General features: G+C 47.0%; 1 protein-coding gene across 4 annotated transcripts in view; it reads left to right on the forward strand.

The window, feature by feature from the left end:
* PPP2R2C (protein phosphatase 2 regulatory subunit Bgamma) overlaps window positions 1–27,164 on the forward strand; it is a 56,315-nt gene that overhangs the window by 18,714 nt on the left and 10,437 nt on the right. The window contains exons 2-6 of one of the 4 annotated variants that reach the window (XM_083698379.1): window positions 4,016–4,099; window positions 12,706–12,803; window positions 14,516–14,681; window positions 17,375–17,487; window positions 20,923–21,100. In XM_083698379.1, the coding sequence (XP_083554505.1) occupies window positions 4,016–4,099; window positions 12,706–12,803; window positions 14,516–14,681; window positions 17,375–17,487; window positions 20,923–21,100 (639 nt within the window). Of the gene's footprint in view, window positions 1–4,004; window positions 4,112–12,705; window positions 12,804–14,515; window positions 14,682–17,374; window positions 17,488–20,922; window positions 21,101–27,164 lie in introns of all 4 variants that reach the window. The other 3 variants (XM_083698376.1, XM_083698378.1, XM_083698377.1) reach the window with 3 other exon arrangements.

A 27,164-nucleotide genomic window follows, 5' to 3' on the forward strand; every position in this document is an offset into this window, starting at 1 on the left:
CTTACAAACTCCCCAAAGATCATATTCACATACTTTTCCATACAGCAGTAAGCAAGGTTCTGCAGGCTGTAAAATGTAGCTTGGTTACAAGATGCTAAAAGTCCCTAAACTATTAGTATAGGAAAACGCTACTTTCATAGAATAGAATCATAGAATCATAGAGTTGGAAGAGACCACAAGGGCCATCGAGTCCAACCCCCTGCCAAGCAGGAAACACCATCAGAGCACTCCTGACATCTGGTTGTCAAGCCTCTGCTTAAAGACCTCCAAAGAAGGAGACTCCACCACACTCCTTGGCAGCAAATTCCACTGTCGAACAGCTCTTACTGTCAGGAAGTTCTTCCTAATGTTTAGGTGGAATCTTCTTTCTCGTAGTTTGGATCCATTGCTCCGTGTCCGCTTCTCTGGAGCAGCAGAAAACAACCTTTCTCCCTCTATGTGACATCCTTTTAGATTCCATTCTTGTCTGAAGCAAAAGTAACTGGTTGAAGTCATCTCCCCCTTCAGCCTGCCTGCTACATTTTTCACCACAGGAAGTTTCTGAATTGTGTTCAAGGGTAGTGCATTACAATACTCCAATCTGGATGTCACCAGAGTATGGAGTACATTGACCAAGTAATCGTCTAAGGGGCAATGGAGGCAGCAAACCAAGCAGAGATGGAAATAGGCACTCCGGATGGCATTACCACTTGTTGCAAATAATCTGAAAACATATATTTTGTTTTTCGACTACACGGTTGCAACTCCTGGACCTATTCCCAAACTTCATACATTGTCCAGGTCTTCTGCAGACAGCCTTCATGCACACAAACTGTAGGCTGTGTCTGTGCAATCTGAGTAGAAGTGTGCACAGGCACCGTGAAGGAGCTCTGAACAATGGGTGGTGAATAATCATGCTTCATCTTCCACATATTGAAGATTGCCACTGTTAAGTTGTGGGTGAACATATCAGACGACACAGCGATTCTTCAAACAGCTCTTGTTTATTCAGAGACCAGAACAGAAGTGAGCTGAAGGGCTCCTCAGTCAGCCTGCTTATATAGAGCTCCAGTACAACGTTACTGTAGCAACTTTCTAAAACTATCCAATCACTGAACGTCACTTTCAATCCTTCATTTGCATAACTATCTACAGTATCCCCCTGCTGGCCCAGGGTGAGAACTTCAGTACATAACAGCCACACTGTAGTCATCTGCACAGGATTAGTAAAAACTCTGTGTAAGACAACCGAGTGCATAATTGATACCTAAGGCTCAATACACCCATGTGTCTATGTCACCCTAACTGGTTCGCACCTCAGTATGCAAACTGCCCTCACTGAAGAATATTAATGTCTGAGGTGATTTGAAAGTTGCCTCTGTTATTTGAGCTTCTAAATGACATAGTATCACAACTTGTGATTCAGTTGCCAGCATATTGCCAGAAACTATCAGTACTGTATTATTTCTAGAAATCCTTGAGAGGTACGTGCAAACATGCAAGAGATAAACAAAAATGTGTGTAACAATAGGAATTATCAGACTTTGTTGCTTGAGGACAGCTTCTAGCTGTCTTGTATCCTTTTTTTTTTTTTTTTTACAGCATGGGTGGGAAACATTTTTCAATCTGAGGGCTGCATGCACAGGGGGTGGGGGTGGTATGAGGTAGGCAGGGGCAAAAGCCAGGGGATCAATGGATGTACAGCAGGCAACATTTCACCCATGCAAAAGTCAGAGGGTCACACCCACCCACTGTTCCCCATCTTTGTGCAGGCAAGGAAGAGGCATTCAAAGACACAGTCCAAATGGGGGGGGGGAATCTAAGCAGGGTGTGGAGCAGGAATGGCGAAGGGTGTGGCTTGGGCAGGGGGGTTGTGGCCTAGAAAGGCCTGGAGGGTTGAATTCAGCCCCTGGACTAAGGTTCCCCACCCCTGATTTGCAGGCTTAAACATAGCATACAAATCAAATGTTGAAATAAAACAGAGGATGTTGATTACAAGAGCTGAACATTCTCATTGGGATCATGGAGAAAATCACTTTGGACTTCTAATGGAATAATTTCTAGTGCAATACACAAGGCATTTTAGATTAATTTGTACTTAGACTGTCACAGAGAAATTATAATTGGAAGATTTCCCATAGACCTAAGTGCACTTTTGCATGATCTTTGAAGACTTTCAGAAGCAACACTTCAACCATTTATTTTGTTGAGGTCGGAACTGACAAAATTGTGGGAGAGGGCTTGGAATACATCAATTAGTTGGCAGAGCAATCCTACCAGGGGGTTGCGAGAGCGCCAGCATCAGACGATGCAAACCCTTGCCAGGCGCAAGGTGGAAGAAAAGGAGGAATGGCATTTCCCCTTATTTTATTTCTTTCTGGGGGCAGATCATACCACACACTTAAAGCACACAACTTCTGCCAAAGATTCCTGGGAATTGTAGTTCTCCCCCACAGAGCTACAATTCAGTATCCTTAACAAACTACAGTCCCCAGGATTATATGGGGGGGGGAGTCATGTACTATCAATGTGTATTACATGTGCTTTAAATGTTTAGTGTGGAACTGCCCTGTTGTTGTTTTCTTTAGGAATGTCTCTCTCCCACGGTTTCCAAAATATATATGCCATATCCTGGGCTTGTATATATTTGCCCTGGTTTTGAGAGTGTGCTGGGTTGAGTGGGGAGGTTTTGGATCCTTCAGATTCAAACCTTCCCCCAATACGCTTCCTGAGACGCTCAGCTTTTGTTTCTATTGATGTCAGAGCTCTGGTGTTAGTGAGGCAAGGGCCACTGAGGTTTCTGAGGCAGTGGGGAGAGACCCTACACAGTCGGATCACCCTCTCAAAGAGGCAGGTCTTGAGCATTCAATGACCCCTGGGACACTCTTCCAGGGACCATAGGAATGCGGTCTATAAAATATTAAATAATCAAGGCAAGCTCATGAGTTGTCTCATCCTCTTTTAAAGCCAGGGGCCACCACATCCTGTGGCGGTGAATTTTATGTAATGTATAATTGACTTACAAGATCCACTGCCACAGCCACAGGATGTGCTGATAGCCTCTAAGTTAGAAGACTTGAAAGGGAGATGATTAAAGAGGCGTGTCATTTGCAGTGGTGTTAAAAGGCTGATCAGCACATGCTAGAAACAGAGAACAGAGAGCAGGGCATTTGTTTCCCCGCCCTTTTGTGTAGGCAGCTCTCTTGGAAAAAGGCGGCCAGACAAAGTGGCGCCTCTGTCTGATCCACCAGATCTCTTTTGATGTAACAACCACACATTTAAAGGCCTCGAGTAGAACCTGGGACCAGAAAACTTGGGTTTTATCTCCTTAGAGCAAGCATGGCCAAACCTGGCCCTCCAGATGTTTTGGGACTACAACTCCCATCATCCCTGACCACTGGTCCTGTTAGCTAGGGATGATGGGAGTTGTAGTCCCAAAACATCTGGAGGGCCAGGTTTGGCCATGCCTGCCTTAGAGTATACCCTGCATCTCCTCATTAGAGGAGAGTCAGTATCAAAAACAAGTAAGTCACACTAGCAAACATGGCACATTAATGGGTCAAATCTGCTTTCTGAAAAGGCAAGTCACAGCTGAGGTTCATGTAGAAATGTGAGGATTAAGCTGGTCATATTTGTTCTTTGTTCTTAGAAAACCATATATATACATGAGGATATATATATATCCTCATCAAAAGATTTTACTGAAAGAGTTCATCCCATAAGAAATATTTTAGGGAAGGGGAAAGGCACAAAATGCCATTTTCCTTATTGCAAAGAGTTTTCCCCAACACATCCTTTGCAAACACATGTTACAAACTCAATTCATTAAAATAATGGTGTTTGCAAATATTTTGCCTAAATATTGTTCAAAAAAAGAGCAGTGCATATGAAGTTAAGGGCTCTTCATCGTTGTTTCTAATGAAGATGGGGCTAGAGAATTTTGTTTGTTTTCTTTTTCTGCACATGTAACCTGACAGGTGCTGAACTGGCAGCACTGGAAATTGAAGTCCTCTATTTCTCCACAGGACTGGCATAGCATGGGCGGCGGCAGCCATGCAACCTTCCCCACACTGCCATGCCAATGTGTCTGAACCCTCTTCTGAAGAGAGCACCTCTGGAGGTGAGTGGGAAGGTCAGTCTCTATGTCTGTCCAGTCAGTGGCCTGCATGCCAGTGACTCATGAAGCTGCCCAATGTGTTAGTATTCCGTGGACACTTATCCACTTGGATAAGAGGAGGGCTGGCCCTCCCGTGAGGCAAGGTGAGGTGACCACCTCGGGCAGCAGGATCCACAGAGGCAGCAGATCTGGCCTCCGAGGAACGCATCACACGTAGAAGATCTTTATTCCCTGCTTGCTCCCAATGTAGAGCTTCGCTCCTCCCTTCTTCCCTGGCAGGGGGAGGGCGCCATTTTGTGATTCGCCTCAAATGCCAAAATGTCTTGGGCTGGCCCTGGATGAGAACACCACCTGTACTGTGTGAGCAGCGTAATGGGCTTGGCTTATGGTGACAGTACAGTGGTGCCCCGCAAGACGAATGCCTTGCAAGACGAAAAACCCGCTAGACGAAAGGGTTTTCCGTTTTGGAGGCGCTTCGCAAAACGAATTTCCCTATGGGCTTCCTTCGCAAGACGAAAGCCCATAGGGAAATCTCCGGGACAGCGGGGAAGCGCAGCGCGTCTTCCCCACTGTCCTCGGACCTCCTCCGAAGGCTGGCGGTGGGGCGGAGAGACCTCCTCCCCGCGCCAGCCTTCGGAAGGCTGTCCTGAAGACTTGCGGTGGGAGGAGGGTTTTCCTTCCCACCGCCAACTTTCAGAATGCTGTTCTGAATGTTGGCGGTGGGGAGGAAAAACCCTCCTCCCACCGCAAGCCCCTTGAACAGAGGAGAAGCGCTGCACGCCTTCCCCTCTGTTCCCGTACCTGTCCTGAAGGCTTGCGGTGGGGAGAAAAGCCCTTCTCCGCACCGCCAGCCTGGCAAGCGGTCTCCATAGGAACGCATTAATTGATTTTCAATGCATTCCTATGGGAAACCGTGCTTCGCAAGAAGAAAAACTCGCTAGACGAAAAAACTCGCGGAACGAATTAATTTCGTCTTGCGAGGCACCACTGTATAGTCAAAGCCTTTTGCTGCTGAGCTATAAATGGTGGGGGAAGAACAATATTAATTGACACTTATTGCATGGGCTGCACAAGAGTTGCACTCACTCTCTGAGTGCAGCTTGCTTGCAGCTAGCCTGGGTTTTTGTCTCCTCACTATCTTGCATCATAGCTGCCAGTAAGTGATGTTGGGCAAATTCCAAATTCCATTATTGTGCATTCATGCTCAATAGTGCTAATCAAGCATCTCTTCTGAGGAAGAACCTGCGGGTTTGCATAAATCCTCAAGGCTGGATCACTGCAGTGTGCTCTATGTGGAGCTATCCTGGAGGTTCGTCTAGAGCATTGTTTCCCAACCTTGTGCCTCCAGCTGTTTTTGAACTACAACTCCCATCATCCCTGACTAGCAAGACCAGTGGCAAGGGATGATGGGAATTGTAGTCCAAAAACAGCTGGAGGCACAAGGTTGGGAAACACTGGTCTAGAGGGTGTAGTGAGTGCAGAACATGGTGCCTAGGTTACCTGGAAGGGGGAACAAACTACTCAGTGGCGTAGGAAGGGGGTTGCGGTGGGTGTGGGCTGCCCCTGGTGTCATCACTGAGGGGGTGACAAAATGGCAAAAAAAGTGTTTTGGGAAAAATAACTCCCGCCCCCCTCCTACACCACTGCAGGAGCCCTCTCCCCTCAAGTAATTTCCAGAAGCATTGCTGCCTCCAACTTTGCAGGCAGAGCACAGCCTTTATGGCTAGTAGCCTTCGACAGCCTTCTCCCCCATGAATCTGCCTAATCCAGAGGCATAGCTAGGTGAGGCAGGGGGCCCTGGGTGCCACACCGCGGGGCCTGCAGCGTGCCTGAGCCACACGTCTCTCCTGAGGGGGAGGTGGTGGGTGGACTGCCTGCAAGCTCCGCACTGCTTTTTCGAGCAGCACGGGGCTTGCACCTGCCCACCGCCTCAGCCACCCTACAGCTGAGGGGGAGGTTGTGGAAAGGCTCCACGCAGCCCTGCTTTGGCTTGCCCCGCCCCATGGGTGGCTCGCTTCGCCCCCGGCTGCAGGGTGGGCGCTCTGCCCCAGGCACCCGCACAGCTAGCTACGCTGCTGAAACTACTCCCAGCATACAGCATCTTACTTGGGGACTTACACTGGCTACCAATATGCTACTGGGTCAGGTCAGGTTTAAGCTATTGGTACTATCCCATTAAGTCCCATTCAGCTCAGGATCAGGTTACATGAGGGGGCATCTTGGAAACTCCTTTTGCTTTGCACAAATCACTTTGTCCAGGGTAGGTTTTTGTTACTTAAGCATGGGCAGCATACATGGTGCCTACCAGGGCGTTTTGGACTGCAGCTCCCATCCACCCTAGCTAGCCAATAGTCAGGACTGATGAGAGTTTTAGTCCACAGCGGCACTACAGCACTTGCCCCTTTCATAAAAGATGTGTGCCGTCTTTCGTGGGTGGAGGTCACTGTTCCAAGGCTGGCCTGTGAGGGAGCTAAGGCAGTCCAACAAGGAGATATGGCTTAAACAACTTGGAATCCCTTGTTTTCGTAGGCAAGGAAGATACCCACCCTCAATTCTGATGGTACAGCCTGTAGTAAGTTCCTTTCAAGTTTCCGTTAGGCTCCCTGTGTCCACTGAGTGCTGCACAGACTGAAAGTCTTCTTCTAGGTTTTGGCTGCTTTCATGTATTGTGTTATGCACCATGTTTCCCTTCCTTATTCTGTGTGTGCAGTCTTCAGATTATGGCAAGTAACTCAGAATTAATGTAATCTATTATACCGAGCAATGATAGTGGTTGCAAAGTGGCAATATACCAAGTGCATAATGATTGCTTGTAGATCCTGCATACTTCCGTAAGGGCTCAATAAATCTTAGCAGACATGACTGATGCAAAAACAAAGCACACAAAGAAGAGTTCGGCTAATACCAGCATTTAGCATTTGCTGCTTTGATATCTCTTGCATTAGAGATCTACCCAGGAGTCTTGGAAATTAATCATGTTGTGTAAAGAAGCCATCACACTCTTGACATAGATTCTGTAGTGATGAACATCTGTAATGCAGGAAGTATGGGTATTATTAGTTTATTTGGGTGGTTGAAGAGCTCTGATAAATCTGTGTGCACACTAGCTTTCAAAAGGCAAGTGTGCTTTTGTGAGCGTGAAAGAGAGGTGACTTGTTGGGTGCATATTGTTTCAGCTTCTCCGAGAGAAATAATAACCCTGATCTAATTGAAGTGATGCTATAATGTCTTGTCAGGCTATAAAACCTGAAAAGTTATGATTGGGCAGACATACATAGAAGGTTGGATTTTGTCTTGGAGACTTGTGATCCTCAGTGAGACATAATAATAATAATAATAATAATAATAATAATAATAATAATTTATTTATACCCCACCCATCTGGCTGAGTTTCCCCAGCCACTCTGGGCAGCTCCCAATCAAGTAGTAAAAACAATACAGTGTTAAATATTAAAACCTTCCCTGAACAGGGCTGCCTTCAGATGTCTTTTAAAGATAGGATAGCTACTTATTTCCTTCACATCTGAAGGGAGGGTGTTCCACAGGGTGGGCACCACTACCGAGAAGCCCTCTGTCTGGTTCCCTGTAAAACCTTACTTCTCGCAATGAGGGAACCACCAGAAGGCCCTCGGCGCTGGATCTCAGTGTCCGGGCTGAACGATGGGAGACGCTCCTTCAGGTATACAGGACCGTGGCCGTTTAGGGCTTTAAAGGTCAGCACCAACCCTTTGAATTGTGCTCGGATCTCTCAGAACCAGTGTTATGTGGTCCCGGCGGCCGCTCCCAGTCAACATGGTGGGCAGTTAGCTCAGTTCCTTTTTGTTCCTTTGGACAAATTGGACAAATTAAAGTCTTGTTCAGTTCTAGTGACTCGTCTCAAAAAGGGTGTTTCGAAACAGAGGAACCCAGAGCATCCCTTCCTTATGAGGGATGGTTACAACATTTTGGGCTTTTTAGTTTAGACAAAAGAGTAAGAGACAAAATGACAGAAGTGTATAAAATCATGCATGGTGGGGAGGAAGTGGAGAGAGAACAGTTTTTCACTCTCTCTCACGATGGTAGAACCGAGGCACATCCAGTGAAGCTGAATGTTGGAAGATTCAAGACAAAAAAAAAGAAAGTACCTTTTAACACAACACATAGTTAAATTATAGAATTAGCTCCCACAAGAGGCAGTGAAGGCCACCAACTCAGATGTCTTTAAAAGCAACAAATTCATGGAAGACAAGACTACCAAGGGCTGTTAGCCACAAGGGCTGTGTTGGAGGCAGCAGGGCTTCTGAGTACCAGCTGCTAGAAACAAGAGAGAGTGTGCTGAGGTCCTCTTCATGGGCTTCTCATAGGCACCTGCCTGGCCACTGTGAGAAGATGATGTTGGACTAGATGGGTCACTGGCCTGATCCAGCAGGGGCTTCTCATGTTCTTAAGCTACAGTCCAACCATACAGAAGTCAGAATTCCCAATTTTTCTATCAAGAGAAGGAAGATGTATTGTTTCAGTGAAGAGACAGATTTCAACAAAGCAAAAGAAACCTGGATTTTGGCATCCAAGCATTCTCTATTTTTAGACCTATTTTCCCCTTAACTAACCAAATTCCGATAATTTGCAAGCTGGGCCACCTCACTGAGGAGCAGCGGGCCCTGGGGCATCTAGGTGCTGCGTTGCGGACCCTGGTTCTATGATATTCAAGCTAGATATTAAAAAAGAAATTGAATGAATGAATTTATTATTTTGGTCATAGACCAGTTCCAGCTCACATACAAAATCAGGGGAGTCATGAAACACAACAGGGATACATTTAAATTAGCAGAAATTAAAGAAGAAATTACATACATGCTTCTGTGGAATCCATGGACATAACTACAGGTTTACCTGGCATACTTTTCAGGCTATAAAGAAAAACCACAGGACACAAAACCAATAGCTAAGCCATTATCCTTCAATTCTAATACTGACTTTTTTGTATAATCTCATTGGCATCAGTCACTGCTGGCTTTGGTGCAATAAAGCTGTGATTCAGGCATGTGGTAGCTGGGCCGCTGATTGGTTGCTATGGCAGTGTGCCTGTTCAGACCAACCAGCCTCCTCATTCATTTTCACTTGAGAAACACAAAATACTTGTGTGCAGCATATCACTTTTTGTTACTGAAATAAAAACATCAGCCCATTACTTTGGGAATCAGAATGATGTTAACTGAAAAAGAATCGATGTGGCTATAGTACAAGTAAAACGGGGCACCTGTCTTGCAGAACCTAGTAGTTTATTTTTTCAAAATAAAGTACAAGAATACTTTATGTATTCTTGTATAAATTTTATGAAACAAACAAACAAATCACAGCTCTAACTTCACATATTGGCTAAAAACACTGAAAGGCAGGAGGAGTCAGTCTGGGGTATCTCCCAGAAATTGCTTAGAAGCTGGCCTGTGCATTATGCTTCATAACTTTCTTTCTAGAAGGGCTCGAGATACGTTTTTTAAAAAGAGAAAAGCTCAGAATCTGGGGCACCTGCTGGCATAGGCCTGGGAAGAATTGCTGCAATAGCGCTGTCATAAATTCAGCCCCAGTAGTTACCACTCCAAGTACTGTGGCCATCAGGTGGCTAAAACAATTTGAAGTGGAGCTGGAAAGATGGAGAAAATTATGACTTGAACACCTTGTATATTGATCAGAACCTGGACCAGGAGGGTGAAATCTCCTATATTTCACATAAGTTTCAGTACTTATGGTATACAGGCTAGTCCATTTAAGAAGCAGACTGTGGATGACTACCATCAGTGTAACTGGGATACATTCTGGTACATTGATTTGAAAATTTAACAGTCTTTATAATTTCATATCCAGTGTGACACTATCGTTCTTCTCTTCCTGTTCTTTAGCATCTTTTCAAAAGGTTACAGTGATGGTATGATGCTGTCATTAATCTTATTGCCATCCAAGTTGCCAGGGTCTCATGTGACTGTTACTGAGAGTCAACAGTCGTTTCCACAGGCCCACACAAAGGTGGTCGAGCACTGAACCTCTCATCCATGGACGTCCATCATGGCTGCTCTCCTGCTTCCTGAAGTTTGTTGTAGCTGGTAGTTTGGCAGGCCTAGCACAGTCCAGATTAGCAAAAGTGACTGTTTGTAGCATCGGGAACACATATTTTGAGAATGTTTATTATTTATTTTACTGATACCATTGGCCTGTAAAGTGCTGAACAATAGTAATAAAATACTTCACTAATCCATAAAAGCAGCCCCTTTATTGTCCAGTAATCCAGAAAATAAATAGCCTAGCATGACATTTATGCCATTGCTATACAATCAGAGAAAGATCTTGCCTTAACGCTTCTTTCCAAGCTGGAACTCATACTATGCTAAAATTCAAGGATCATCTTTTCAAATTAATGGTAGTGGTGCTCATGGAAATAGTTCTCAATTGGAAGGATGTGCACAATCTTTCTACCCACAGGTGTTGCTCCTGAATATGGCCACTAGCATTTGATGAAAAACTGACTAAGCAATGTAAGAAGGCATGGAGTGAAATCCAAAGATGTAGGTTTCAGGACACTTGGTTTCAGTTTATTAGTTATGTCAACTTTAGTGATCATTTGATCTATTGTCCTCGCTCTCAGTGTCCTCTTTGAAGAAGATACCCTTCTTCAATATGATCTCTTTAATGGTTTACAGTATAAGTATTTTGCTGTGCTTGGGAATGATTATGTTTATTTCTTTGTGCAGGACACATGTAGTTTGAAGTTTTGTTGTTCAGAGTTGGAAAAATAAATAAACAGTATTTTAATAAATGCAAAGTAGCTGTGTTTGATGTTTTTGCCATTATTCCACTGCTCATTTTATGTGTACATATTTCTTTAATATTGAAATCATGATCGTATGAATTTAGATGTGCTAATTAGCTTTCGGTGATGTCGTGTCAGCATCTGGGTCCAAGCTGTTTTATAACCATCATCTCTTAATGCGCTTCATCAGAGGTTCACCTCCTCTTGATCCAATTACTCTCAAGGATCATTGGGGGTTGTGCCAATGGGTGTCAGAAGCGATAAAGAATAATGAAAGTGGCTGTGCAATTAAGTGAATGTGGAATACTATTCAGATAATTAAATTCAGAATAATTTGCACTGTTCTTGTGTTGTATAGCATATAAAGTATTCTCCATCAGTTACAAATAGATTAAAAATTATTCCCCTATAGCTAGAGTATTCATAGCAAGTGAGTGAAAATATTTGACCTTTTTAGTGCTCTGAATAGTCAGGGAGCTTGATATGGAGGAGTATTTTGGTGGTTTAGTTCCTGTTACCATTTAGTGGCCTGTATTTAATGAACTGGTTTCTAGATGGGTGACATCTGGCTTCTCAGCAGCACAAGTCAAAAGGATGTCAGTGTTTTAGAAAATAACAAGCTAAACATGAATCAGCTGTGTGATCTGGTGGCTTAAAAGGTTCAAGCAATTCTAGGCTCCATTAACAGAATTAGAGATCATAGTAAGTACCACTCTATTCTGCTTTGGTCAGACCTTACCTAGAATATTGTGCCTCCTTCTGGGCACCATAGTTTAAGAAGGATATGATGCAAACTGGAATGTGTCCAAATATGGCAAGGTCCTATAAAGAGAGGCTGAAAGAACTGAATATACTGTATTTAGAATGAAGGAGGTCTCTTTGGTGCCTGCTAATGCAGAGGTTTGACCCCCAGAGGCGTACTCCATTGTCTCTCAAGATAGATGCCAACAATTAAGAGGTAATAGGATAGGTAAAGGTAAAGGGACCCCTGATCATTAGGTCCAGTCGTGACTGACTCTGGGGTTGCGGCGCTCATCTCGCTTTATTGGCCGAGGGAGCCGGCGTACAGCTTCCGGGTCATGTGGCCAGCATGACTAAGCCGCTTCTGGCGAACCAGAGCAGCGCACGGAAATGCCATTTACCTTTCCGCCGGAGCGGTACCTATTTATCTACTTGCACTTTGACGTGCTTTCGAACTGCTAGGTTGGCAGGAGCAGGGACTGAGCAACGGGAGCTCACCCCATTGCGGGGATTCGAACCACCAACCTTCTGATCAGCAAGTCCTAGGCTCTGTGGTTTAACCCACAGCGCCACCAGTGTGGTTTAAGCCACAGCGCCATCCTATCCCTAATAGGATAGCCATCTTCAAATACTTGACATACTACAGATACATAGAGGATGAAGCAAATATGTTATCTGTTGCTCCAGAGAATATCACTTGAACCAATGGATTAAATGACAAAAAGCATTACTTCCTGACAGAACTCCATGAAGAGCTGCATGACAGTGTGAGCTGTTCAAAATGGAAGAGATGATTGAAAGGTGCTGGGCTTTTCTTCACTAGAGGTTTTTACATAAAGGTCAAATAGCCACCAATCAGGCGTGCTGCTGGGGATTTCCTGCATTGGGTTGGACTAGATGGCATTTGAGGTACTCACCAGGTCTGTAATTCTGTGACTTAAAATGCTAAAGTTCTCTTGTGGTGGAATGAAGGTGGGGCTCAGGAAAAGAAAGGAAAAACCCCAAGTAACTCATTGTGAAATATTCGGTATTTTGGATGGGCGGTTTTTTCTGTAATTAGATTTTTCTACTTTTTCTTTCACAGCTGACATTATTTCAACTGTTGAGTTCAACCACACAGGAGAGTTGCTGGCAACAGGGGATAAAGGAGGTCGAGTTGTTATATTCCAAAGGGAGCCAGAGGTATGAATTTTTAAAAAGGTGTTCTGATTGTTGAAGGAATGTTTCTTACTACAGTATTCAACAGCAAATAACCCCACCCTCTGTTTGACCATACTATTAGCTTCCATGTCCTGATCCACAAGCCCTGTGCACACACACAAAATGCTAATACAGTATTCTCCAAAGCTACTCTAGCTCTGGACGCCTGCCCAGAGTGTTTATTGTGGCATTGGTGCGCCTTGCTTTTGCAAGTTCTTTTTTGCAGCATCTTCACGATATCACTGGCAGCAAAATGCCAGCTCATCTGCGCATGCGCACACACACACAAACGTCTACGAAAATCTGATATCTACAAAAACCCTCTTTGCCAAGCACCTGTTTGCAAATTAATCTGCTGACTGCAAGCACCCTGTGAGGGAGGGAGGGAGGGAGAGAGAGAGACAGAGAGAGAGAGAGAGAGAGAGAGAGAGAGAGATGGCTGGCTTGGGTGGGGGGAAACTTTTGCCTTTCTTTCCTCCAACCCGTTAAATCCCTCTCCTGCATTCTTAGCCAGCTGCTTCTCTGCACACCCCTCTAATGTCCCTTCTTTGTTTTTCCTTCGCTCCCCACTTAAAATGTGCTAACAAAGCATAGATCCACATAGATCCTCAGGATCTTTGCATTGGGTCACCCCAAATTCACCATCAGATCACATAGCATGTCCATGGCTACAGCCTGCACCAAAAAAATCACGCACCCACTGTTGCCTGGGGCTGCAATGGTGCATAAACGTGGTTACAAAGCATGGATCCACAGGGATTCTCAGGATCTTTGCATTGGGTCACCCCAAATTCACCATCAGATCACATAGCATGTCCATGGCTACAGCCTGCACCAAAAAAATCACGCACCCACTGTTGCCTGGGGCTGCAATGGTGCATAAACGTGGTTACAAAGCATGGATCCACATGGATCCTCAGGATTTTGGCATTGGGTCACCCCAAATTCACCATCAGATCACATGTCTGTGGCCACAGCATGAAGCCCAAAAATGATACATCCACTGTTTCATTCAGAATGTTTTTTCCCTTGTTTTCCTCCTCTAAAAACAATGTGCGTGTTATTGTCAGGTGCGTGTTATAGAGCGAAAAATACGGTAGATAATATTGGCTTTTCCAGTAGCAGTAATTCTCTCTGGTGCAGCTAGGTGATGCTGCAAGGCAACATTCAGAATGGTGGAAAGAGGAATTTTCTCCTTCTCTTGTAGAAGCTTTGTGCAAATAAATTGATTTGCAATAGGTTGAGAACAGACAAGAGAGTGGGTGATATTCAAGTTTTACTCAGAATACACATAACCTAGTCATGCTCATTGATTTCAGTGGGTTTGCTTTGAGTACAGCATAGCTGAATGCCAACCTGTACTTTTCCACATAACAAATTACCTTGCAGAATCCAGCACCACAAGGGCAGGTGGTCACAAGTTTAGATTTAAAAAAAAATTACTATATAATGTCCTGGAGGGCAGATCTAGCAGTGGCTATCAGCTATCAGAACTAAATGGAAATCCTGCGTTCTGAAAGCAGATGCCCAGCGAAAGCCATGGCCCGACCTGTTGCTGTAATGGTAAGTATATAGGCTCCCTTCCTTCTTGGTTGCCGTTGAACATATGGTTTACTTGGATCAAGTCAACTGGAAAGATCAGATAAGCTCTGAGGTCAACAGTTCATTTTTTGTTTGTCCTATGTTCTTCACAGAGTAAAAATGAGCCTTATAGCCAAGGTGAATACAATGTTTACAGCACCTTCCAGAGTCATGAACCAGAGTTTGACTATCTGAAGAGTTTGGAAATAGAGGAAAAAATAAACAAGATAAAGTGGTTGCCGCAACAGAATGCAGCCCACTCTCTTCTGTCCACAAATGGTAAGACAGCAGGAACAATACAGGACTGACAGTTTTTCCTTGTCTCTGGCAGATGGACTTGAGCTGAAAATTTGATGAATTACATCTAATTTTAAATACACATTTTTAGTGTAAAAAAGAACCTTGGAAGTGGCAGCAGGTTATGATGTGTCTTCACTTTATGGGAGTAAAGGTGGGCACAGGGGCGTACGAAGTGGGGGGCGTGTCACCCCGGGTGCTACTCTGGGGAGGGGGTGACAAAATGGCCCCTGCATCCCCCCCAGCTGTAGAGCAGCTGAGGGCGAGCAGTCAGTATGAGCGCCGCTCTCATGCGTCGTCAGTATGGGCTGCATCTGGCACAGCGTCCATGCGGGATGCCGCATGTGTGCACTCCATACGGGATGCCGCTCACGTGGCAGCCCATACGGTCGCTGTGCAAGTGGCAGCCTGTACGGCAGGAGTGCGCACGTGTGGCAGTCCGTACAGTCGCTGCACATGTGTAGTCCGTACGGACGTAGTGCGTGTGTCACCAGGCAGTTCGCCCTGCCCCGGGTGCCGGAGAGGGTTCCTCCGCCACTGGGTGGGCAGCCCTCATGTACCTGTGGTGCCATCTTTTCCCCATACTGTTAGGCCCCCTATAATGTTCCATTTTGATGCACACATACCAACATAACATAACATAAAAATCATGGGTTATTTAAGCCCAGGATGAGGAACCTATGGCTCTCCAGCTGCTCTTGGACTCCAGGTCCCATCACCTCCAGCCAGTATGGTGAATGGCTAGGGATGGTGGATAGTTACCTCCCCTCTTTTCATGGACTCAGTAGGCAGTGTCCCTCCCCAAATTAAAGAGGAGCTCTTTCAAGCACCCACTGAAACACATGTGAGTTTGAGCTGGGAACATGGAAGCCGCTTGCCACAATAACAGATGCCATCTGTTAGACCTTTGCACGTACAGTCAAACCTTGGTTTTCAAATGTCTCGGCAGCTGAACATTTCGGAAGCTGAAGGCCCAAAACCTGGAAGTGAACGCTTCCATTTTCAAATGCGCCTTAGAAGTCAAACAGCTTCCAAGCCGCGTTCCTCAATTTTCCCCATTAAACTTGCTGACAGCCCTTTGATCCTTGGTTTTCAAACGTTTCAGAAGTCAAAAAGACTTCTGGAATGGATTACGTTTGAAAACCAAGGTTCCACTGTATAGCACCAAGGTCAGGCTAAGGGTGAGGCAAGGAAATGGATCAAAAGTGTGTAGATTAACTTGGGATGTGTTTTATATAAAGTGAGAATCTTAGGACAGGAAGAAGTGCTCAGAAATGTTTGCTGCTGATAAGAGGGTGCAGGAACAGTTGCCCTAACTCATGGGTAGGCAAACTAAGCCTCAGGGGCTGGATGCGGCCCAATCGCCTTCTCAATCCAGCCTATGGACGGTCCGGGGATCAGTGTGTTTTAACATGTGTAGAATGTGTCCTTTTATTTAAAATTCATCTCTGGGTTACTTGTGGGGCCTGCCTGGTGTTTTTACATGAATGTAATGTGTATTTTTATTTAAAATTCATCTCTGGGTTATTTGTGGGGCATAGGAATTCATTCACCCCCCCAAAAAAATATAGTCTGCCACCCCCACAAGGTCTGAGGGACAGTGGACCAGCCCCCTGCTGAAAGAGTTTGCTAATCCCTGCCCTAGCTCAAGATTTTCAAAATTTAGAACCCTGGGGCTCATTGAAAATTACTGAGGCCCGCTATTAAAATAGTGGCACATGGGCAGAACCAGTCATAATATGGCAGTGGAGCCAGTCACAAAATGATTGTGCAGAAATAAATTGTATAATCTCTTCCTGTTTCCTAATAGTGGCTACATTGGTTATACCAAACAATTTGGGAAGTGATAAAAAAAATAAGAAAAGAATGAATAAATAAAAAGTTTGGCAAACAGCACAATTGACTACATTAACAGTGTGTGTAATATTAAAAGATGGAAGACATGGGGAACCATCTGGAGCAGATCTGGGGAAAGCACAGGGGAAGAATGAATCATGCCCCCTCCCCAATTCCATTGAGAGGTGCCTTCTGCTGTATGGGGAGCAGCAGTCCATGTGTCTAAACTAATACATACAATCTGTAGAACAAACACTTCTTATACAGTGGTTTAGAGAAGCTTTTAATATTTGATTAATTATTGTATTTTAATACAGTGGTGCCTCACAAGACGAAATTAATCCGTTCCGTGAGGCTCTTCATATAGCGGTTTTTTCGTCTTGCGAAGCATGTCCATTGACAGCTTAGCGGATTAGCGCTATTAGCGGCTTAGCAGCTTTTAGCGATCAGCTGTTAAGCGGCTTATCAGCGGAACAGCTGATAAGCGGCTTAGCGGCTTAGGAAAAGGGGGGGAGGGAAAAAACCCGCAGGAACTCGCAAGACGTTTTCATCTTGCGAAGCAAGCCCGTAGGGAAATTCGTTTTGCGAAGCGCCTCCAAAACAGAAAACCCTTTCGTCTAGCGGGTTTTCCGTCTTGCGAGGCGTTCGTCTTGCGGGGCACCACTGTATTTTGTTGGAAGCTGCCCAGAGTGGCTGGGGAAACCCAGCCAGATGGGCAGGGTATAAATAATCATTAATAATAATAATAATAATAATAATAATAATAATAATAATAATATTAAATGAGGAAAAATGTGACAGTTACTTCTCATAACAGTGCTAATGTCTTTTTGTAAAAGATAAAACTATTAAACTGTGGAAGATCACTGAACGAGATAAGAAACCTGAGGGGTACAATTTAAAGGATGAAGAGGGGAAGCTTAAAGATCTTTCTACGGTGACATCACTTCAGGTGGGTAGATGGAGAGTTATTTTCTTCACTGAAAGAACAACTCGTGATGTTCTAATATTTTATGTGCTGTGTAGCTTCAAACAATGGAAAACACTTGAAATGCAACACAACAACATGAGAATAGGCATTTGAATGTACAACAGCAGCCAGGGAAGCTGGGAACTTAGGATGTCAAATTTATCATGGTTCCCAGTAGACCCTGGATGTTACCATTTCCTGTGTCTAAAGCCTACCTGAGGTACCTGTGCAGACACAGAGATGAACCAGGCAATTTGGTCTGTTTTATTAGTAAAACTTACATCTTAGACGCCATCTTAGGCTCCAATGCCTGGAAGATGAAGTGTTAGAAATAAATCAACAGGAGATAGTCTATTTTAAGGCCACACATAACCAATGTTTGGAGAGTAAATAAAGACACTTACCCATCAGCCATATGCTATGATAAGAAGCACAGGAATGGGGGAAAGATAAAATCCAGACAGATTAGGAAAGCAAGATTGGAACATTCAAAGGAAGCTGGCATTTTACATGAAAGAGTGGGAAAGTGTGTGGCAGACCCTAAATAATGAAGCCAAATTTTGGAGACGTGTGGCTGTAGGAGAGGGTGAAGGGAGAACCATAAAGGAGGCCTCAATTTCCCCACATGAATGGTTTCTGCATTGTAGTAAGGGTTTTGGTGAACCCTCAAATGTCTATTCCCCTATTCTTGACCTTCCTATGGAACAGGGTTACATTAACTCAACAGGCATTTTAATTTCAGGCTAGTCATCTAGTGTTGTTGTTCCAGTCTTTTAAAAAGTTAACAACAGATCAATAACCTGCTGGATGTTCCTTCTAAACTGTTCTCCAGATACCTTCTGATCAAGCCAGTAGTATTAAAAATTGTTTCTAGCCTTTATAGACCTGACCACAGCTTTCAACTCAGAAAATAAGTCCTGCCCTTGGGAGAAGCTCGTTAGTACCAATTTTGACGGAAAATAGCTTTGGTGAATTCAAAAACTCCATCAAAATAATGTTACCCATATATTAGTGGGTTTAAATGGGCATCTTGTGGAAGATAAGAATATTTGTCAGGGAGTCTAGCAAGGATGCATTTCTGATTAATTACCCGCCCCCCTTAAAACAAGCACGGTTCCAAACTTTATGTACATGAGTTACCATACTTTTCTGTCTATAAGACGCCCCCTATTTTGGGGGACTGAATTTTAAGAAATTGAGAGGAGATGGGCCAAAGTTGTTGAGCTTCTCCCCCCATGCAGCTGCGGGCAGAAAACACTCCCTAGATTGTTTCCCACGGGATGCATGCTCAGCGGCATCGGGGGAAGTTGCGCTCCTGCCAGCTGGCTGGTGGGTACACTGCTTCCCCTCCCCATGCCACTATCCGTGTATTGGACAACCCCAGTTTTTTTACACGGTGTTTGAGTCTTAAAACCTCGTCTAATACACAGAAAAAGACGGTATGTAGTTCTGCTGTCGGTCAGTTAGATAGGATTGTGACGCATGCTAACTAAGCTCTTTTGCAATAAAGGACATTGATTACCGGAAAACTAATATAGTTGTTTTTGGGAAAGGACACAGAAAGCATAAGTGCACCGTGGATGTCTCTGCTGTTGAGCAGTGTAGCTCTTTTATATAAGCAGTCAAAATGACGGTATGCAGAACTAGACAATGAATGTTAACAGCTTTTATTTCTGAAGGCAGCCGATTGGTGGAGTCTGTTCTAAAACATATTTGTAGGAAAAGCAGTTGCTCAGTGGTGTTTTGGTCTAAGATCTGGAGTGAAGGCAGTGTCACTTCATTGGAAATACTACGGAATGGGTTCTTGAGAAAACTACTTCCTTTAATCCTGAATACACCAGCAGCTTTGAGAGCAGAGACCGCTGTGCCCTCTACTGAATCAGGAGTTATAGCAGGTTGATCCAGTATTGGTGCAGACTGAATGAAATGGGCAACTCAAGACTCCCAAAGAAGAGTTGGTATGAATAAGTGAGATTGTGGGAGGATGGGCAAAGATCTGCCAGGGCAAAATGAACATGTATTCAGCGAATTAGAAAATTCAGTTTATCCCGGGATAAGGAAGTGATTAACGACCTTAATAAAAACCACTCCTCTCAGTGGTATGTTGCCATTAAAAAAGGGCCATCAAATTCAGATATATTTCTCTAACATTACCTACCAACAACTGATAAAAGTTTTTACAGAATTAAGATTTCAACAGATGCTTTCCACAGATTTGACTAGCAGGTGTCGTCATATTCCTGTAAGAAACAGACATAAAGGTAAAGGTACCCCTGCCCGTACGGGCTAGTCTTGACAGACTCTGGGGTTGTGCGCCCATCTCACTTAAGAGGCCAGGGGCCAGCGCTGTACGGAGACACTTCCGGGTCACGTGGCCAGCGTGACATCGCTGCTCTGGCGAGTCAGAGCCGCACACGGAAACGCCGTTTACCTTCCCGCTGGTAAGCGGTCCCTATTTATCTACTTGCACCCGGGGGTGCTTTCGAACTGCTAGGTTGGCAGGCGCTGGGACCGAACGACGGGAGAGCACCCCGCCGCAGGGATTCAAACCGCCGACCTTTCGATCGGCAAGTCCTAGGCGCTGAGGCTTTAACCCACAGCGCCACCTGCGTCCCAAGAAACAGACATAGTACAGTATTTATTGCATTACTCAAGAAATTGTTATCTTGTGTTGCAATGTAGTGGGTAGCCAATATACAACATAGTAATTTACTCATTATCTGAGGAATATGTGATTATCTATATGCGGGTGGCGCTGTGGGTTAAACCACAGAGCATAGGACTTGCCGATCAGAAGGTCGGCAGTTCGAATCCCTGCGACGGGGTGAGCTCCTGTTGCTCAGTCCCTGCTCCTGCCAACCTAGCAGTTCAAAAGCACGTCAAAGTGCAAGTAGATAAATAGGTACCGCTCCGGTGGGAAGGTAAACGGCATTTCTGTGCGCTGCTCTGGTTCGCCAGAAGTGGCTTAGTCATGCTGGCCACATGACCCGGAAGCTGTACGCCAGCTCCCTCGGCCAATAAATCGAGATGAGCGCCGCAACCCCAGAGTCGATCACGACTGGACCTAACGGTCAGGGGTCCCTTTACTTTTACCTTTATATCCCGTCAAGTTGTTTACAACTGCAGTGAAAAAAAATCCAAGTGAGAATCCTTGAATTTGTCAAGGTGACTTGTTCATTTGAGCAAGCTAAATACAATTGGCATTATGATTCAAATACGTGTTCATACTTGGATTTTTTTTAAAAAAAATATATTGTGTAATATTGTCTTGCATGTTGTATGTATGTTTTGAGAAGTTCTCATTAGTGTCAAATGTTTTAAAATATACCAAGTTCAACTCACAATTCACAAATCTATGAACAGCTCCAAGTTTGAAATGTTGTTTAAAACACATTTCTCCATTACTTTTTTATGTAGGTGCCTGTACTGAAACCCACGGACTTGATGGTAGAAGTCAGCCCCAGAAGAATTTTTGCTAATGGCCACACCTATCATGTCAATTCAATTTCTGTCAACAGTGACTGTGAGACATACATGTCAGCAGATGATCTTCGGATTAATCTCTGGCATTTAGGAATTACAGATCGAAGTTTCAGTATCCTTTCTCATGGTTACGTGCACTAGCCAGCTACTACAGTTTTTTGTTTCAATGCATTTCAGACATCTCAGTCTCTGGCTGGTTTGTAACTAATGTACTAAGCAAACAAACCAATAATGACGATGCCTGGTGAAATATACTCGGAGTCGCAAAGTGATTTCATGCTCTTTATTCAGCTCATAGTGGTGAGGAGGAATGAATGAAAGTCCCCTCAAAGTATCTGCCTTATATACATTATTTACACAATGGGCTGCACATGATTGGCTAATTCCGGAATTGTACTGTAACCCAATCAGGTTGTGGATTCACTTCAATCTGCAGCATGATTGGGTGGTTCCTGCCAACCAATCATACTGCTGCATTGTTCTAGGACCAATCAGACTGCTGCATTCTGAATCCTATTGTTCTAGGACCAATCAGACTGCTGCAGTTTGGATCCTATTCGACTCAGTACATAACACCCCTCCCCTCTAAGTTCCAGTCCTGCCCGGGAGGTCGCATTCATAGTCCTCAAGGTACGCTGGTGGCCTACGTGTGCGTTGCGGCTTGGGGTGTTCCCTGGTCCGGGGTTCAGGTTCTGGCTCGTGTTCCAAGGATGCTGGCTGTGATGGGGCTGTTTGGTCTGGCGCCACCGGCTCGCTCAGTCGTGGTTCTGGTTCCGGTGTCCTTTCGGCGTCCCGGGACCTCTCTGTATTTACTGGTTCTGCCTCTCCTGCTGGCCCCTGCTGCTCTATGGGCCTCACTGCCCCACTGTTCCCCTGGGACTCCTCTGACCTGTCCTCCTCCTCCTGGTTTTCTCCCGGGAATCGTCGCCGTATCTGGTCACAGTGGCGGCGCCAGCATTGCCCCCCATCCGTTAGCACCTCGTACGACACGGGGCCAGTGACCCTGGTGACTGTGGCAGGTACCCATGCAAGGCCTGCCCCAAAATTCTTTGCGTACACTGGGTCCTGGGCCTCGAAGGTCCGGGGGTTCCCGCCTTCCCCCACCACTACCTCATCCTGAGCTCTATCGGGGTGAAGGCGGTCCAATCTGATTGCAAGGCGCCGACCCATTAGTAGTTCAGCGGGGCTCCGGCCAGTCGTTGAGCTGGGGGTGCTGTGCTGTGCTAGCAGGAATGTGGCAAGGCGGTACTCCCAATCCCCTTGCGTCATGCGGCGAAGGGTGTCCTTGGTGGTCCGCACCATGCGTTCTGCTTGGCCATTGGTGGCAGGGTGGAATGGCGCCGAACGGATGTGGCGGATGGCGTTCTGCGCTGTGAAGGTTTGGAATTCTCCTGACGTAAATGCAGTCCCGTTGTCTGAGACAAGAGTGTCAGGGAGCCCGTGGGTTGCAAACAGCCTGCGTAGTACCCGGATGGCTGCGGATGTAGAAGTGGACGGTACCAGTGCGACTTCCAGCCATTTGGTGTAGGAGTCCACCACTATGAAGAATGTTTTCCCCTGAAAGGGGCCAGCGAAGTCCACATGCAGGCGTGACCATGGTGCTCGGGCGGACTCCCAGGACTGGACTGGGGCCCTTGGGGGATCTGGGCGGGATTCTTGGCAGGCCTGGCAGTGTTTGACCCAGGCCTCTATCTCTCCGTCAATCCCCGGCCACCACACATAACTCCTGGCAAGGGCCTTCATTCTTACTACCCCTGGGTGTGTCTCGTGTAGGGCTGTGAGGACCCTTTTGCGGAGGGGCTGGGGAACAACGACCCTGCTTCCCCATAACAGGCACCCCTTGTGGGCCGACAGTTCATGTTTGCGGGTTGTGTAGCTGGCGAATTCTGGCCCGGGGCTGCTGCTGGGCCATCCCCTCCACACCCAGTCCAGGACCCGGGAGATGACCCTATCTTTCTTGGAATGGTGTGCAACTTCTTGTGCCTGAATGGGGCGGTCGGGAAGCAGCTCCAGGCTCATAACCTCTTGTGCAGGTGCCGGGTCGGGGCCTGTTTCTGGTAGTGGTAGCCTGCTGAGGGCGTCCGCATGGCCCATCGCCTTCCCAGGGCGGTGAATCAGTGCATACTGGTAGCTGGCAAGGAAAATTGACCACCTGAGGACACGAGGAGACAGCACTTGGGGGGTCTGCTTTTCGGGGGCAAACAAGCCAAGCAACGGTTTGTGGTCAGTCACCACGGTGAAGGGCCGCCCGTACAAGAAATCATGGAATTTTTTTACTCCCTTCACGATTGCCAGGCCCTCCTTGTCGATTTGTGAGTAGTTCCGCTCGGTTGCGTTGAGTGTCTGGGAAAAGTATGCCACCGGTACCTCTCTTCCATCTGGGAGTTGGTGTCCCAGGACAGCGCCAATGCCATAGGGTGAGGCGTCGCATGCTAGCACCACCGGCAGCCTCTCGTCGAAGTGTGCCAAGACCGAGTTTGAGACAAGCAAGTCCTTGACTGCCTGGAATGCGGCCTCCTGGCGCTGGCCCCACACCCAAGGGGCCCGCTTGTCCAGGAGTCTGTGTAGGGGCTCCGCTACCGCCGCCTTGTGGGGAAGGAAGGAATGGTAAAAGTTCAATAGTCCCAAGAAGGCCTGAAGTTCAGTCTTGTTTTTGGGCGCTGGGGCATCACAAATGGCCCGTACCTTGTCCCCAGTCGGGTGGACCCCTTCTGCGTCCACCATGAATCCCAGAAAGTCCACCTGGGGCACTCCTAGTAGACATTTTCCCCGCTTTACCTTGAGACCCGCTGTCTGGAAACGGTGCAGAACGGTGCGGAGGCGGTCCTCAAACTCCTCTGGTGTGGGCCCGGCAATCAACACATCATCGAAGAAGGGGGTGACGCCAGGAATCCCTTTAAGGAGAGAGTCCATTAGATTCTGGAATATGCCTGGTGCCACGCTGACACCGAATTGCAGCCGCTTTACCCTGAATGCTCCTCTGTGCGTCACAATCGTCTGTGCCTCTGCTGTTGCCTCATCTACTGGCAGCTGTTGATATGCTTGGGCCAAGTCCAGCTTGCCAAAAATTTTCGACCCAGCCAGGGTGGCAAGGACATGGCTGACCACTGGCACTGGGTATGCATGGGCCGTGAGGGCCTTGTTTATGGTACATTTGTAGTCTGCGCAGATGCGGACTGAACCATTAGGCTTGACAGGTGTGACGATTGGGGTTTCCCAGGGGGCATTAGGTACCGGTTCCAGCACTCCTTGCTCCACGAGCCGGTCCAATTCCTCGTCTATACGGGGTTTCAGAGCGAACGGGACCCGGCGGGCCTTGAGCCTGACCGGTCGTACTGCGGGGTCAAGCTGTAGAGCAATGGGGGGGCCCGTATACTGTCCCAATTTCCCATCGAAAACCCCCGGAAATTCCTTGCATATGGCGTCCACGTCCACTTGTAAGCTAGTGTGGTTCACCCCGGTGACAGCTAGCCCCAGTGGTCCAAACCATGCCAATCCCAGTAAGCTAATGTAGGGGCCCTTGACCACAAGCAAGTCTAGTTGCCGCGTCCGCCCTCGGTATTGCACCCTGAAGGTCCCCACCCCCATTGTGGGGACCTTACGTTTCTGGAAGTCCCGGAGGGTGAATGGGGCCGGCCTGAGTTTGGGACCCCCAGTAGGACACAGTTTCCTTAAGGTCCTTGCCGAGATTATGGATAGAGTTGAACCCGTGTCAAGCTCCATGCGGCATGGGGCCCCCTCTATCTGTACCTCTACATAAATTTTCTCTATGTTGGGGTGGGGCAACTGGTATACCTGGAAGTCCGTGAGCTCCGTCGAGTTGCCTTGGTGCGTTGGGCCCCGGGACCTGGGGCTCTTGGATTGGTCGTCTGATGCCTGGCGTCGGGTGGGCCGAGCCCGACACACCCGGGCGATGTGTCCCGATTTTCTGCACTGTCTGCACTCTGCATTGCGGAAACGGCAGGTCCTCCTCTCATGACTTTCTCCACAGCTTGCGCAGTTCCCTCCTTCTCGTCGAGGCAGCTGTGGTATGTGGGCTGCTTGAGTGCGCTGCTGTACTCGGTGCACCTCCTCCTGTCAGATCCTGAGTCGTCGGTGAGGTCTTCATGGTGGACCCTCGGTTGGGACGGCTGGCTCGGCCGTGCCTCTTGTGTCGACCTCTCGGCAGCTTTCGTTGCCAGGGCCTCCTCCAGAGCGACCTGGAACGTTAGGTTCTTCTTAGCGTAGAGGCGTCGTTGCAGCCTCTCATCCCTCAGGCCACCGACGAGGCGGTCACGAAGCATGTTCTCCAGCTCTGAGAAGTTGCAGAACCGGGCGGCTTGGCGGAGAGAGGTCACAAACCCAGTTATGGTTTCCCCAGGGGCTTGCCGCTTTGCGTAGAAGGCATTTCGACAAGCCACCACTGAGGGCTGTGGCGAAAAGTGCCCCTTCAGCTGTTCCATTATTGTTTTGTATGGAACAGTAGCCACGTCTTCAGGCGCAAGGAGAGCCCGGGCGATTTCAAATGTCTCCTCTCCGCAGACGCTGAAGAATATTGCCCTCTTCTTGGCGTCTTCATCATCGGTGACCCCTTTGGCTTCTAGGAGGAAGGTGAAACGGGAGGCGTACGCTTCCCAGTCTCCAGATGCTGGGTTGAACGGCGAGAAGCTACTGTCAGTTGCCATTCTGAGTTCCTTGTGTCCCGGAGCTGAAGCCTGGATACACGGTGCGAGGTAGCAGTGTGGCAGGTGGTGGTGCTGCGGTGCTGTGTGTGGCAGTCAGCTCAGCGGGATCCCATCCTCGTCGCCAGTGAAATATACTCGGGGTCGCAAAGTGATTTCATGCTCTTTATTCAGCTCATAGTGGTGAGGAGGAATGAATGAAAGTCCCCTCAAAGTATCTGCCTTATATACATTATTTACACAATGGGCTGCACATGATTGGCTAATTCCGGAATTGTACTGTAACCCAATCAGGTTGTGGATTCACTTCAATCTGGAGCATGATTGGGTGGTTCCTGCCAACCAATCATACTGCTGCATTGTTCTAGGACCAATCAGACTGCTGCATTCTGAATCCTATTGTTCTAGGACCAATCAGACTGCTGCAGTTTGGATCCTATTCGACTCAGTACATAACACCTGGAGACTTCTGCATTACCACCCCACTCAAGCATGCCCCCTCGCCCCCATGATTGAAGGAGGCAGGGCCATGCTATGCACATACACTGTGCGCACATGCTGCAGGGCATCCTGACGTCACTCACACACAAGTGCATCACACGGTGTGTGCGCACCGCTGCCGTGAAATTTTGAGGGGGCCTGGCCCCATCCTTGGAAATTTGGGGGGCCCTTAGCTCCCCGCCCCCAGTTGGCACCCCTGACCCCACTTGAATATCCACTCTCTGCTGGAAAGTACAAGGAGATATCATGTCTTTTTCACTACTAAGCCTCTTGTCAGGGCCAGCTCAAGAGATTTTGCCACTTGAGGCAAAATCACCAGTGCTTCCCCCTGTCCTCCCTCTTGATGTTTGCCCCCTGCCACCACCAGGCACCCGCTGCTTGCCACAAATGGGTGCCTGCTGCCTCCTCTGCTGCCCAACCAAGGCCATGACCCCCGGCTGCCTCCCTCCAGCATGCCAGGGCTTCCCCTGGCCACCTCGAGGACAGCACAGCAGGACTTGGCCATTGTGGCAGAGCACAGCCAGCACAATGGAGGAGCAGGAGATGGTAAACGCCCTGCCATGGTAAGTGGCAGGTGCCCTAAGTCATGAGACAGTGGCAGTGCCACCCTAGGAGCCTGCCACCAAGGCCACAGTCTCAGTACACCTCATGGCACTACTTATGGTGACACCCCCCCATCTCACACAACCCCATTCCATTTCCCCCAGAATTTAGCGACCAGAGAAAAATATCTCAAGAGGCAGCTGACCCTGTATAAAAAAATGGGCAGTCATGCCAAAATGACGTTTCGGTCCACCATCTTGCTTAAAAATGACATCCAGTGTCCAAATGGTGACAAAGTCTGCCACGTTACCTTGGGAACCCTTGTTCCAAGTTTGATGATGATATAGAGAGAAGGCCAAACCTATGCTGTGGTAGAAAACAGGTAAAGTCCCACCAAACACACATTTTGGTCTGCCATCTTGATTAAAAATGGTGCCTGGTGTCCAAGCATCAGCAAAGATCATTGCCTCC

The sequence above is a fragment of the Podarcis gaigeae genome (genome assembly GCF_964106915.1).
Source record: "Podarcis gaigeae genome assembly, chromosome: 9".
Taxonomy (NCBI): Eukaryota; Metazoa; Chordata; class Lepidosauria; order Squamata; family Lacertidae; genus Podarcis; species Podarcis gaigeae.